This window comes from Pan paniscus, chromosome 10 (assembly GCF_029289425.2).
Source record: "Pan paniscus chromosome 10, NHGRI_mPanPan1-v2.0_pri, whole genome shotgun sequence".
NCBI lineage: Eukaryota > Metazoa > Chordata > Mammalia > Primates > Hominidae > Pan > Pan paniscus.
This window is the reverse complement of record NC_073259.2, coordinates 50,222,991-50,237,070: the sequence shown is the minus strand read 5'-3', so window position 1 is coordinate 50,237,070 and position 14,080 is coordinate 50,222,991. Positions and strand designations below refer to the sequence as shown.

At 39.7% G+C, this 14,080-nt stretch overlaps 1 protein-coding gene across 4 annotated transcripts in view; it reads left to right on the top strand.

Moving 5' to 3' along the window:
• Positions 1–14,080, top strand: part of TMEM117 (transmembrane protein 117) — a 554,287-nt gene that overhangs the window by 100,895 nt on the left and 439,312 nt on the right. For 3 of the 4 annotated variants that reach the window (XM_003825747.4, XM_003825748.6, XM_063593086.1), the window contains one exon: positions 7,584–7,716. In XM_003825747.4, the coding sequence (XP_003825795.1) occupies positions 7,584–7,716 (133 nt within the window). Of the gene's footprint in view, positions 1–7,583; positions 7,745–14,080 lie in introns of those variants that run through there. The other variant, XM_034935994.3, reaches the window with a different exon arrangement.

Below are 14,080 nucleotides of genomic sequence, written 5' to 3'. Positions count from 1 at the left end.
GAGAAAAATCAGGAAAATAGAAAAAGAATGGCATATTTGGTGTTAGGGAACCCAAGGAAGTAGTGTCAAAAGAGACGGAGAACAACTGTTAGGTCAGATGCAGCCAGGATGTCTTGCCAGTTAAAGACCAATATATTTATTCCGGAGGATTTGGGAGTGGTGGAGGTCAATGCATTTGCCAGAACAACTTCAGTGGAATGTTTGCATGGCAAGTAAGATCTCGGTGAGTGGGTGTGATAAAGATTACTCTTTCTTGAAGTCTAGATGAGAAAACAAGGAGAATGGGTGGAAGTTCAAGGACATTGTTTTTAGGATCAACTTAAGAGGCCTCAGAGGTGGAGAAAAAAGAATGAGGAGAGAGGGAGAGATCAGATATACAAAGGAGTGAAAGGATGGCTGGACCAAGTCCCCCAAGAGAGGAGGGGGTGTGGTTTTAAAAAGGCACAGGTAGGGTCTTCTTTGGGAGGAGTGCTCCATCCTTTGAGGAATAAGGGAAGGAAGTTAGGATAGTCATGAAGGTAGATATGTAGATGAATGTGAGCAGGTAGGAAGTTGAGGGAAAATAATGTTTGATGACAAGGATGTCTTCTTGAGGTTGAGACCAAAGTCATATTCTAAGAGTGAAAAGGGCTTAGTGGGAGCTTTGAGATGAAATTTGAAATAGATATGAAGGAGAACAGGAAAGAGAATTGACAAGGATAGGGGAAAGCATTGATGCATTAATGTGCAGTGCTGTGATAGCAACTAAACTCTGGATCATGATTGTGTAGTGGCTTCTCAACTGTGTTGTGCAACTTTTTTCCACAGTAGTCAAAATTGGAGAAAACGAACTGTAGCTGTACATCAGAGTTGGGTGTTTGCCGGGGATGTGTAAGACAAATATAGGGTATACAGAAATGTATGTGGTGTTGATGAAAAGGCTGATAAGGAAGCAGGAGCTTCTCGCCAAATAGGAGGGAACAGAATTTAGGAGGTGGCTTATAGATGGGGAGAAAGTTGGGGAGGAGAGCAGCTTAAAGAACTGAAGGGCTCAGAGGGCAAGTATAATAGGACCTAGATGTAGAAAGATAGGATTCCATACGGTGGAATATTATTTGTTCATTTATTTGTATAGCCTTTTTTTTTAAAATCCACTGGACAAATAACTTAAGACATACTGTGTGCCAGGTACTATGCCATGAGGACATAGTGGTAAAGAAGATCAATCTGGTCTCTACTGTGCTACAGTTTATAGACAGGTGTAGCACACATATAGTAGACAAAAAGTATACATATCTTTGGGTCTCAGTGTTATAGACCACAGGCTTTTAGGCTCCCGTGTAATAGAAATTTACATAAGGCCAAGTGGATTAGCCAGACAAGGCTTTATTTTGCGGCTTGTGCTCAAGCTCAAGGGAGACAGTGGAGGTAAAAGAATTCTCTGTCTGGCTCCCTGAAAAGAGCCCGTAGGGATTTTTTATTAGGCAATGTGCAGGAACTGACATCAGCGGGAGGGTGTGCAGGCTGGGCTGGGTAGAGCATGTGAGGGCTGGGGTATGCAGGACAGCATATCTAGTTGTGATGGTTTGAGGTAATGGGCCACCTAGTGGTCTGGCTGGGGGCAACAAGGCTATATTATATATTATTATATATTATATTATATATTTATTATATAATATATATATATATATTAGCTAATCCTAAGGCTTAGTTAAATTGCTTTTCATAACTCTGGCTAGGGTAATTGCTTCAGGACCCAAATGAGCCCGAATAGAATGAATCTCATAATTTTCTCTAGAAGTGCTAGGGCAAAAGCGTTATCTTTTCATCCATGGACAACAATGAAGAAGCAGCCCTCAGGTTGTTATGGTCATCTTGGGACAACAAAGGGTGTGTGCATGTGTCTTGGGGGAGAAAGTAGTGGGAGCCTACTAGGATAAGACGCCACACTGAGGAAATGGAGCTGGGAAATAGAGATTAATAAAGCCTTGATAGTATTATCTGAGTGCTGGATCAGGCTTTGCTTGAAGTCATTCTATGCCTTTAGTTAAACTAGATCTACAAAAATTTTGTTTAGAGAACAGACATGAGAAAAAAAGATGGAAAATGTGAGAAGGGCCGGGCATGGTGGCTCACGCCTGTAATCCCAGCACTTTGGAAGGCCAAGGTGGATGGATAGCTGAGGTCAGGAGTTCCAGACCAGCCTGGCCAACGTGGTGAAACCCCATTTCTACTAAAAAATACAAAAATTAGCCAGGCACGGTGGCGTGTGCCTGTAATCCCAGCTACTCGGGAGGCTGAGGCAGGAGAATCACTTGAGCCCAGGAGGTGGAGGTTGCAGTGAGCCGAGATTGCTCCATTGCACTCCAGTCAGGGTGACAGAGTGAGACTCCATCTCAAAATAAAAAAATAAAAATAAAAATAAAAATAAAAGAAAAGAAAATGTGAGAAGGAAGCCAATAAAGAATCCTTATAATTTAATCTAGTTTAAGTTTAGTTTTTGTTTTCGCTTTTGTTACTTGCAACAGGAATATTACTGGTATGTGGAATGCCTGCTATGCTGATTTTTTGACTATTATATCTTTTGACTCCAACAAACCAAATATACTCCTTTAAGTAGCTGCAGATTCTATTTGTTTCTTGTATATATGGGTGGGCCAAATCATATATAGGTTGGCCAAATCATATATAGGTTTTAGAGCAGAAGACTTAATGGACAGTAGTGTTAATTTCAGTTTGGAGTCCTCTTGAGGAATGAATCCCTTCATTTGTCCTTTTATATTTCCTAGTCAGGGTCTTATGTGTAATGCCATACTTTTTCCTCTAAATTAAATCTTAGTCTGAGTTTTTGCTTACCAAGGTAAGCAGAGAGTACAATATTAATAATATTTCACATCACCTTTTCTATCACTAAGGTTTTATAGGAGTTCCAGGGCTACAGTTACTGAAAAGACTCCTTTAGCTTGTTTTTACTTCTCCATCCCTTCTCCTACTGCCACTTCAGTAATGGTCTTCTACCACTTTGGCACAATGACTCAGACTAAGGTGCCTGGGATCTACTCACGTCATTGTGCACCTAATAGAGGTGGGTGGCTGCCCTAACTGGCACCATTCCCCTGGGACTAGCTTAGTTTGATAACTCAGACTTCCAAAGCCATGTGTATTAGTCTGTTCTCATTCTGCTAATAAAGACATACCTAAGACTGGGTAATTTATAAAGGAAAGAGATTTAATCGACTCATAATTCCACATGGCTGGGAAGGCCTCACAATCATGGCAGAAGGCAAAGGAGGAGCAAAATCACATCTTGCATGGCAGCAGGCAAGAGAGAGCTTGTGTAGAGGAACTCCCATTAATAAAACCGTCAGCTCTCATGAGACTTATTCACTACCACAAGAACAGCACAGGAAAGATTCGCCTCCATGATTCAGTTACCTCTCACCAGGACCCTCCTTCAACACTTGGGAATTATTACAATTCAAGGTGAGATTTGGGTGGGGACACAGAGCCAAACTGTATCAACATGACCCTTGATACCTTGGCCTTGACCAACATTCATGTAGTCATCCCCAAATGAGTCTCTGCCACCTTGGAGACCTAAATCCTTCTATTCTTTATGAACCCAGAAGCCCTCGGTCTATCTGATCCCTGCTTTAACAACCTTCCAGAGGTAGGGCTCCCCACATCTCCTACCTGGAAACACAAACACTTCTCCTTCTCCTCTGAGACTCTTTAGTGTATTTCTTTGCACAGGCTCCATGTGAAAATCACTCCTAAAGAAAAGGGACCTAGAACTCTCAATTTAAAAAGTCTAGCAGTGAGGTAGAAAGGAAATTCTTCTTTCCATTCTTTTGGTGAAGAGAACACAGCAGCAAAAAGGCCAAGAAACCAAGTAGTTTCTCCATAATTCTCCCTGTCACAGTTGTCTACCTCTATTTTCCACAACATATGTTTGCTCATTTTATATACACTTTTTTTTTTGAGATGGAGTTTTGCTCTTGTTGTGCAAGCTGGAGTGCAATGGTGCGATCTTGGCTCACTGCAACCTCCAACTCCTGGGTTCAAGTGATTCTCCTGCCTCAGCCTCCCAAGTAGCTAGGATTACAGGCGTGCACCACCACGCCTGGCTAATATTTTTGTATTTTTAGTAGAAACCGGGTTTCACCATGTTAGCCAGGCTGGTCTCGAACTCCTGACCTCAGGTGATCCTCCTGCCTCGGCCTCCCAAAGTGCTGGGATTACAGGCATGAGCCACTGCACCTGGCCCATAATATATACTTTTAAATATGCTTTTATATCATTAATCTTGTTAGAATTTTATGACATCTTAGTGATCCTAAACCTACTGTATTTCCAGAAAAAATTCTGAAGTTCTAGGCCATTTCACCTGACTTTAGCCAACATTCATAATCATCAATCCCTGTGCCCTCCCACCCTCTCCTTCTTCACATATACAGGTTTGTGTCCCACTTTAATGCTTTTGATTGTTCTAAGCTGTATTTTCTAATTTCTTTGACTGTATTGAAGGTAACAGTCTATATACTCCAAGATGGATCTTATTAATAACATAAATACACACTCAGATTTACAAATATTCATATATCTGTGATTAAAATAGTCATGTTTTTGACCATGTCAGAAATGTATCCCTCTTAGTGATGTTTTCACTTCTGTTGGCCTGTAAGGATTGTTGTCATTTGGTTGTCTCCTGAAACTCCTCTAAAAGAAAGTCATAAAATTCTGAATTCTGGGACCTATAGACCTGTAGGAAAAGTGGCACATAATTTATTTTCCAAACCAGCATACCTAAGAAAGGAAGGGGTTACTATTAATAATTATGCCAGGACAACAATTATAAACCACTACTGTCCCAGGGAAACCACATATATAGTCACCCTAAAGGGCAGAGACAGTGTATTTCCATCTGACATCTTCAGGCAGTTCCAAGGTTCTTGGTCTGGTTACATTGCATGGGAGAAGTCCTTCATGAGAACAGTAAGCTGAGGGCAGTCTATGTGTATATGTTTCTAACATTTGAGGGTTACTTACAGAGTTAACCTTTAAGTAGCTTATGGGAAATTTTTATAGTACAATTTGACTGAACACTTGGGTCATACTAGTTCTGGACTTAATATTTTGCAGCACTTTTATTGTTCTCTTCAAATGAATTTCAAGTCATGTTAACCTGCCATTTTGTTCTAATGACACTAATGGCTGAAATTAGTGGCAGACGATGAGCTTGGCAGTGACAGCATAAATGGTACTGCCACATCTCTCTTTTTGCTAACTTTGTATTATTTCCACCTGTGTACAGTTAGTCCACAATGTTTTATTTGCAAAGCACTGTTAAATCACCAGCATTATTATTTGACTCTCAACATACATTTGCTAGTGAATGTGTTTGACATATGCTTATGTTAAGAAAGAAATTTACATTTAAATCTTAAAGGAACTCTAATTGCCGGTCTTTGAAGTGCTTCATTATCAACTGCTGAATTAAATAAATAGGTCTCGGTCTAAAGCTGAAAGGACTTGCAGCAAAGGGACCCCTGAACAAAGAGAGCCCATGAGTCCAAAGTGAGGTCACAATTCCATTAAATACTCAGATGATAATTGACTTCAAGCACTGTCCTGCATTGCTTACAGTTGAATCTCCAGCACCTAGAACTGTGTCTGGCATGTAATAGGCACACATTAAATATTTGTTCAATGAATGAATAAATATTCTTTATAGTGTAAAATATTTGTAGCATGTGGTTTTACTCTCAAGCATTCTGTGGTTAATTTTTTTTTAATATTCTTGTCAGTATGTTGTGTGGAGGCTTGAAAATCCCTGGTTTTTCATAATTATTGATTAAATTAATCAGCAGTTTCTGTGATCTTATAATTTGTGGGGGCTAGTATCATTTGTTTTAGTAGAACGTTTTCCACATTCTTCTTTTAGTTATACAGTCACATTCTCCCTGACTTTCAGTTTTAACCTTTGCTTCTCTTGTATAGGCCAAGAATCCATGGCATGATGTAACCAAATCTCCTCCCCGCTCTTTTTTTTTTACTCAAGTTTTAGCTAGGATAATGTTTCTGTTAGCCTAGTTTCCAAATGAAATCTAAAGTACTGTTTTCATAAAGGTGAGATATAAGGAAAAGTTCAATAGTTAAATCTTAAAAGATTATTTCTTCCTATGCTCAGTGAGATATATGAGAGATACTGTTTGTCGCTAGAGAGATAATTTCCAGATAGAAATACATACATATATTTCATAACTGACATATCATTAAAAAAGGGAATATTTTCTAACGTAAGAAATTTTAGGATGGGCATGGTGGCTCAGGCCTGTAATCCCAGCACTTTGGGAGGCCGAGGAGGGCAGATCACGAGGTCAGGAGATCGAGACCATCTTGGCCAACACGGTGAAACCCCGCCTCTACTAAAAATACAAAAAATTAGCCAGGCATGGTGGCGCGTGCCTGTAATCCCAGTTACCTGGGAGGCTGAGGCAGGGGAATCACTTGAACCCGAGAGGCAGAAGTTGTGGTGAGCTGAGATCACGCCACTGCACTCCAGCCCAGCAACAGAGCAAGACTCCGTCTCAAAAAAAAAAAAAAAAAAAAAATTATTGTAAGATTCAGGTCTACTCTACTCTATTTTAATTGTAGTTCCTATATGCACATCATCTCCATTATTATTCTTAGGAAAGGAGGTAAGTATAATAGACACGGTTTATCTTGGGAGAAGCCAGGGTGACCTATGCTCACTTCTTTCTTACTCCCAAGGTTTTTTACCTTCCTCATCTTTCAGGGTACTGGTGCCATCATTTCTCTTTACCATAAATCAAAACATTTCTCTGATCGAATTCTGATATTAGTAATTTTTACTTTAGTGTTCATCTTAATATATGTTTGCTTCTTAACATTCTCTCTAACTTTAGCATTTGTCTTCATAAATGGAATTTTATCATCAGGGTGAAAATTATGTTTTGCCAGGAGCCACACCAAGCTTCATTAACACATACATTGTCACCTCTCATATGCACTTGTGTTTGTACTTGTACAGGGGCATGTGTGTTAAGAGTGAGGCTAAGCTGCGTGTTTTATAACAGAGACTTAATTTTTTCTTTCAAGTTTTCATGTACCTTAAACAATTAGACCTTGTAAGTAAGGTTGGCCTTGGTTTTATCATCTGGCCAGTATTGGGAATGGATCTATAGAAGCAAAGGGAAACGATATAGGATTCATGCAACTTCTTTACCGTTTGCTATGAACCAAAAACATATTTGTAAAATAAAAAATAGCAGGTAAGTAGGGCTGTAATTCATCTTGTTTTCATGCTAGCATGATGAACTATCTCTGAACACTAGATTCTTGGATTAGTACTATTTACTCTAGGATGAAATGTGATATGAGGATCGTCTTCGACTTTATTTATGATCATTTATTTACAAAAAAGCAAAAAGAACTTTATATTGTGGCTTCACTCATAAGGCAGTCTTATGGCAAAGACTTCAGAATATAGTGAGACATTAAAAGATTCATTAAAATAAAGCAAAGATCCATGAATTTTGAGTTACAATGTACATTAATTTTTAATAATATTTGTATTTCAGGTCAGTTGCTCCGATTAAAAATGTTTCGAGAAGATCATGGGTCGTGGATGACAATGTTCTTCAGCACAATTCTCTTTCTTTTCATATTTTCTCACATATACAACACGATTCTTCTAATGGATGGGAACATGGGGTAGGTTATCTTTCCCCTTTCTACTGTGGTGAGTGTTATGTTTGAAACTCGTAAGAATTTAAGAGTTTTTTAACTTGTAGTAGTCTAAGTCTGCTTTACAAATATTCTACCCTAAGAAGAAGGAGTATTTTGTGTATTTTTCTTACCTAAGACATTAACATTTTTTTTTCCAGGAAGCATATAGTACATTACAATATTTAGATTTTGTTCTTTATCCTTTAGGACTTTTATATAGGGTGGTGGGAGGGCAGGTACTAATTTCATTATACTGACAAGGGGGTATGAGAATCAGGAAATCTTATTGATTTGCATATATTCAAATGATTCATAGAGTGGGGCTAAGGTGAAGGTTTCCAGGTTTGCAATTTCATTGGTCTGCAATGCCTGGCTAAATAAAAGTGGTACAGGAGGCATTTTCTTTAACTCTCTTGACAGTCCTGAGAGAGAGAGACCTTTGTTATAAATAGGTTGTTTTAAAAGTGGGCCACAGCTGGGCATGGTGGCTCATGTTGTAATCCCAGTACTTTGGGAGGCTGAGGCGGCGGATCACAAGGTCAGGAGATGGAGACCATCCTGGCCAACATGGTGAAACTCCATCTTTACTAAAAATATAAAAATTAGGTAGGCGTGGTGGTGCAGGCCTGTGTTCCCAGCTACTCGGGAGGCTGAGGCAGAAGAATTGCTTGAACCCAGGAAGCAGAGGTTGCAGTGAGCCGAGATCGTGCCACTGCACTCTAGCCTGGCAACAAAGCAAGACTCCGTCTCAAAATAAATAAATAAATAAATAAATAAATAAATAAAAAATAAAGTGGGCCACCCTGTATTAACTCCTAGCTTGTGATATATACTTATCAAATCACTAAGACATGAATATATGCTAACAAGTAGTTGTATAATTTTTCTAACTTTCTTCACTTCTTTCTTTCATTATATAATGAAACACAAGGATTGGTCTTTCAGTATAATTTCCTCTTGGTTTGTTCTCAGTAAGTTTTTTTTGAGAAGGAATCTCGCTGTTGTCGGCCAGGGCTGGAGTGCAGTGACGCGATCTCGGCTCACTCACTGCAACCTCTGCCTCCCGGGTTCCAGCAATTCTCCTTCCTCAGCCTCCCTAGTAGCTGAGATTATAGGCGCCTGCCACCACACCCGGCTAATTTTTGTTATTTTTTAGTAGAGGTGGGATTTCACCATGTTGGTTCAGCTGGTCTCGAATTCCTGACCTCAGGTGATCCACCCGCTTTGGCCTCCCAAAGTGCTGGGATTACAGGCTTGAGCCACTGCGTCTGGCCTGCTCTCAGTAAGTTTTAAGGCCGGAATGTAAGGAGATTGGCTTAGTATTAAAATTAGATTTGTGACAATAATAAACCACTTCAGGTATTTGTTGTGTGTTGAAATAGTTACTGAGAAAGATTTTGATCCATTTTCCCCAATAGATCAGAAAGCTAGGTAATATCCTTTTCTTCTAAATGTAGGCTAGGCAGGATTATTGTCCAGTTCCATGGGAAACATGGAACTGTTTTGATGTTACGTATAGATTTTGGCTACCATTGTTCAGTACTGAGAGGGAAGCTCATTTAGAATTTCATTGTTTTTCCCTCACCACTAAAGGAGATGAATAGCAAAGGGAAAAATACATTTCACATGTTTTATATTTTAGTTTATACTAACAAGTGATAAATTCAAGAATGTGATTTTAGATAAAATGTTCAGGCTTTAGAAAGTTATTAAAATACTTTGTAATTATTTCTTGGACTTAGAATGATAGTTTTAATACCAGGTCTGTTTTGAAGGCTGTAACCTATGGCTAGTCAGAATATGTCTCAGCCTTGGAGCAGTGCCTGTAATACTAGAATGGGTAATGATTGGAGTTAGCTAACACAGCCAAAGGTTTCTCTGTGAGTTGTTTTTGAACTCAAAGCACTGAGAGCAGAAGGAGAAGGAACCTCTGTGAAAACTACATTTTAAAAGCAATTGCTGGAAATAATACATGATATAATATATAAAATATATCTTCTGCTCAGAAGCTGACTTTTGATAATTCTGTTTTTTTTGTTTTTGTTGTTGTTTTTTTTTTTATCTAGAGCTAATGAGGTCTGTGCTAACTGGAAATGCTTATTCTGAGGAAGGGAGCAGATTTGAAAGCAATAAATTAAATGCAATAAATAATTCCTTGTACTCTGTGAAGCACTCAATAGCTGGAAATAAAATGAGAGTTAATAGTTGTTGAACATTTACACCAGGCATGAATTATCTCAATTAAATCTCACAGTGACTCCATGGAATAGGAGTTATTACCTCCATTTTGCAGATCAAGAAACTGAGGACTAGAGACATTTTGCCACTTTGTTGTTTAAAGGAGAACACAGGTCCGATTGATGGTTGACCCTGTTACTCATTCACCATATCCTACTAGCCTTTCTCTGTATTTTATTATTCAAGCTGAATTTGACAATGAAAGAAGCAGGAGATATGCTTAGGAAATAAGAGAATAGTTAGCCTAGAATTTATGTGTAGCCTAACTAAAATTGAAAGTGGTCTTTTTTATTCTCAGACTAAATACAATCTTGCAGATTTTTAGATAACTGTTGAACTCTTCACCATTATGCCTCATCTTCATAGGAAAAGCATCGTTTACTGAGAGGATATATTAAAGATGCCACATTTTAGAAAAATTCAAAGCAAGGGACAAATGGTTTAGTTCTGCAGAAAAAATAAATCAAGGCTGAGCATGGTGACTTATACCTATAATCCCAGTGCTTTGGGAGGCTGAGGCAGCAGGATCACTTAAGGCCAGAAGTTTGAGACCAGTCTGGGCAACAGAGTGAGACTTTGTCTCTTACAAAAAATAAAAAAACTTAGCTGGGGGTGATGGCACGCCTTGTAGTCCTAGCTACTTGGAAAGCTGAGGCAGGAGGATTGCTTGAGCTTGGGAGTTCAAGGTTACAGTGAGTTATGATTGTGTTACTGCACTCCAGCCTGGGTGAAACAACAAGACTCTGCCTCTAAAAAGAAAAATAAAAAATAAAAATTAAATCACCATTTATAAAAGATGTATAATTAACTTTTATGACACATCATTTGATCAAGTGAGCACATTGAAATAGGAGTGTAAACTTGGAGGAAAATCAGTTCTTAGAGCAAGTGGATACAACTGTGCTATTGGGGTTGTCCTAGAAGACACCATGTTTTCTGAGGTATTGCTTCATCCCATGTAGCACAGGGAATGATGGAGCCAGGGAGTGCACAAAGGACAGTGAGCACACAGACATCACAAGTAACTGGTTTTATGTCAGAAGATTCTTGGTAGTAAAGAGGAATTCAGGATTCTTTACACTGAATCTCATTTGCATTACACTGAATTTGTGGGGAGTCCAATGTGTCTTTGTTTATAGGTCTCTCTAGGAATACTGGCCTAGAATTATTTCCAAAACGGTTTCAAGAATATCCTATGATGGCTAGATCTGTGTTAATGTATTTTAGGATTCCTTTCCAAACTGGAGGAGTTCAGGACTAGAATGAATGGTGAGTGGCTGTAGGGTTTCCAAGGGGAAGAAGGAGTTTTCTTAGACTGGTCTGCATTTTGTGTGCATGTATGCCAATTTTAGGAATGGTATAAATTTAATCTAAACTGGGGTCTCATGATCTCTTACTATAGAGAAAAGAATCCCTAGGTTTATCTAGACTGGAACCTCAAGAGTTTTTAGCCCAGAGTTGCCTGGCTCCTGTTCTTCTCATTACAGTGGATTCCCTGAAGTATGCACTAACTCTTATGGCTTTAGACATCTTTGGGGAGCCAAGCTGAAAGGCAGTCAGATGGAGAGGGAAAGAGGTAAGTTAGTTGGTTGAGCTAAAAAGGATCAAGGCTCAGACAATCCATATTTGTAGCACCACGAGGAAAAACCTTGTCTCAAATTTGACTCTCTTTCTGCACCTCTGTTCCTTATACCACTAAAATGCTGCTTATTGTAACCTCCTTTATTCTTTTTTTTTTGAGACTGAGTCTCACTCTGTCGCCCAGGCTGGAGTGCAGTGGCATGATCTCGGCTCACTGCAAGCTCTGCCTCCTGGGTTCATGCCATTCTCCTGCCTCAGCCTCCTAAGTAGCTGGGACTACAGGCGCCTGCCACCACACCCAGCTAATTTTTTGTATTTTTAATAGAGACGGGGTTTCACCGTATTAGCCAGGATGGTCTCGATCTCCTGACCTCGTGATCCGCCCGCCTCAGCCTTCCAAAGAGAACCTCCTTTATTCTTTAAGTCACCAAGATGTAACTAAACTCATCATTTTATAAATATTGAGGGTTCTGCTGAGGAGAAGGTGCTGATCCTGGGCATAGTTTTGCATCTAGCCATTTTATGAGTAACTTCTTTTTTTTACAAGGTGGCAGACTAGGTAACCTGAAGCCTTGCCTACTACAAAATCTTTAGAACAGCTGGAGGAGATAATGCAGCTTGGTATACTCCTTTAAAATGCATAGCTGAGTTTACCCAAAGGTCAGGAAAAATCCCAGAGGACAAAAATGCAGAAGGATCTGAAAACTCAGGCGGTAAGACTAACAACTGATTGATACTGAGATGCTCAGTGGAGGTGACTTAGGCACTTGAATTTTAACCTTTATGTAGGGACCAGAAACAAGGATTTGGCTCATATTAATTGAAAAATTGAAAATAGAAATTTCCACACAGATGATCCCGCAATGGGCTATAGTGGGAGGGGGAGGTGAAATGGAAAACATGTAACTGTTAGCAGCGCTGAATCCATCGGATCTGCAGCAAACTGGATTTTTGCCTTGTTAGAGGAAAGAATTCAGCCAAGGGACATAAGGCAGAGTGAGAGACTGAGACAAGTTTCAGAGCAAGAGTGAGAGTTTATTAAAAATTCTAGAGCAAGAATGAAAGGAAGTACAGTACACTTGGAAGAGGGCCAAGCGGACAACTTGAGAGATCCAAGTGCCCCATCTAACCTTTGACTTGGGTTTTTATATGTTGGAATGGTTCTGAGGTTTGCATTTCTTCTCCCCTGATTCTTCCCTTGGAGTGGACTGTTTGCATGCTCAGTGGCCTGTCAGCACTTGGGAGGTGCTGCATGTGCAGTGTGTTTACTGAAGTTGTGTGCATACTCATTCAAGGCATTTTCCCCTTAGCAGTCAAGTGTTCCCAGAGGAAGGTCATATACTAGTTAAACTCCACCATTTTGTCAGTTACTGCACATGCTTGAGCCCACTAGCCCAACTTCTGAGATCTTATCGGGAAGCTGCTGATCACCAAGAGTTTGCTATCTGTTGGGAGACTGCCTTTCCCTGGCACTGGCTGTGACTAATTATTATTTTGGAGAGACTGTTTAATGACTGCCTATCACCTGATGGTAGCCTGACATTCCTGAGGAGGGCCCTTTCCTGCCCTGCTCATGTCTGCCTAGCTACCTACTCCAACAAAACCACTTAGCACAGGCAAGCATCAAGGAAGCTTGTACTTAAACTGGGCTCTGGGGGAAAAATATCTCCCGGGGAACTGCTACCATAGGTGCAGTTTTGTGATTTTAATATACAGTTTCCTTTGGATTTTAGAACCTCAAAACATCCCTAGCTATTCTCTTCTCCCAGTTTCAGGTTCTTACTTTTCTCTGGACACCCCTCCCCAAATAACTTGAATTCCTGTTTTATTATGTAGAGCAATTTATTTTCCTTTTGCCTCAACTTCTATCCACTTTGATTTATCAAGGGCTTTTCTTTTAGTGAAAAAAATCATATTAATGCATTTTCCAATCAAAGGAACCAATACTCTGATTTGCTGCTTTCTCAGCATATGAAAGTGTTGACCTAAAAGGAAGAAACTGAGGCAAAATTAATATAAGTAGAGTTTGTTTAGGCCAATCTTGAGGACTGCAACCCAGGATCATAGATTCAAACGGCCCTGAATATATGCTCCAATTAACAGCAGTTATTAAGTGTTTTGTTAAAGGAAAAGAAGAGGCAGATTTTGAGCTGTTTACCAAGAATTTACATTAAAATAACACAAGCTGTTGATTGGCTATACGGCTGGTCAGGAACAAAATGACTTTAAACAATTGCCCCCAGGCATGGGTGATGGGTGTGGTGGAGGCTGGGGGTGGGGTCTTGTGGGGTTGGGGGCAATGACTGAAGTTTCATACTCATGTCTTTCTGGGCCTGAGTACCTCACATAGCTCAGACTGCTCTGAACTATTTTTTTTTTCTCAAAAAAAAAAAGTGTACTTTTGTTAAACAGTCTCTCCAAAATAATAATTGGTCGCAGCCGGTGCCAGGGAAAGGCAGTCTCCCATTAGATAGCAAATTCCTGGTGATCAGCAGCTTCCTGATAAGATCTCAGAAGTTGGGCTAGTGGG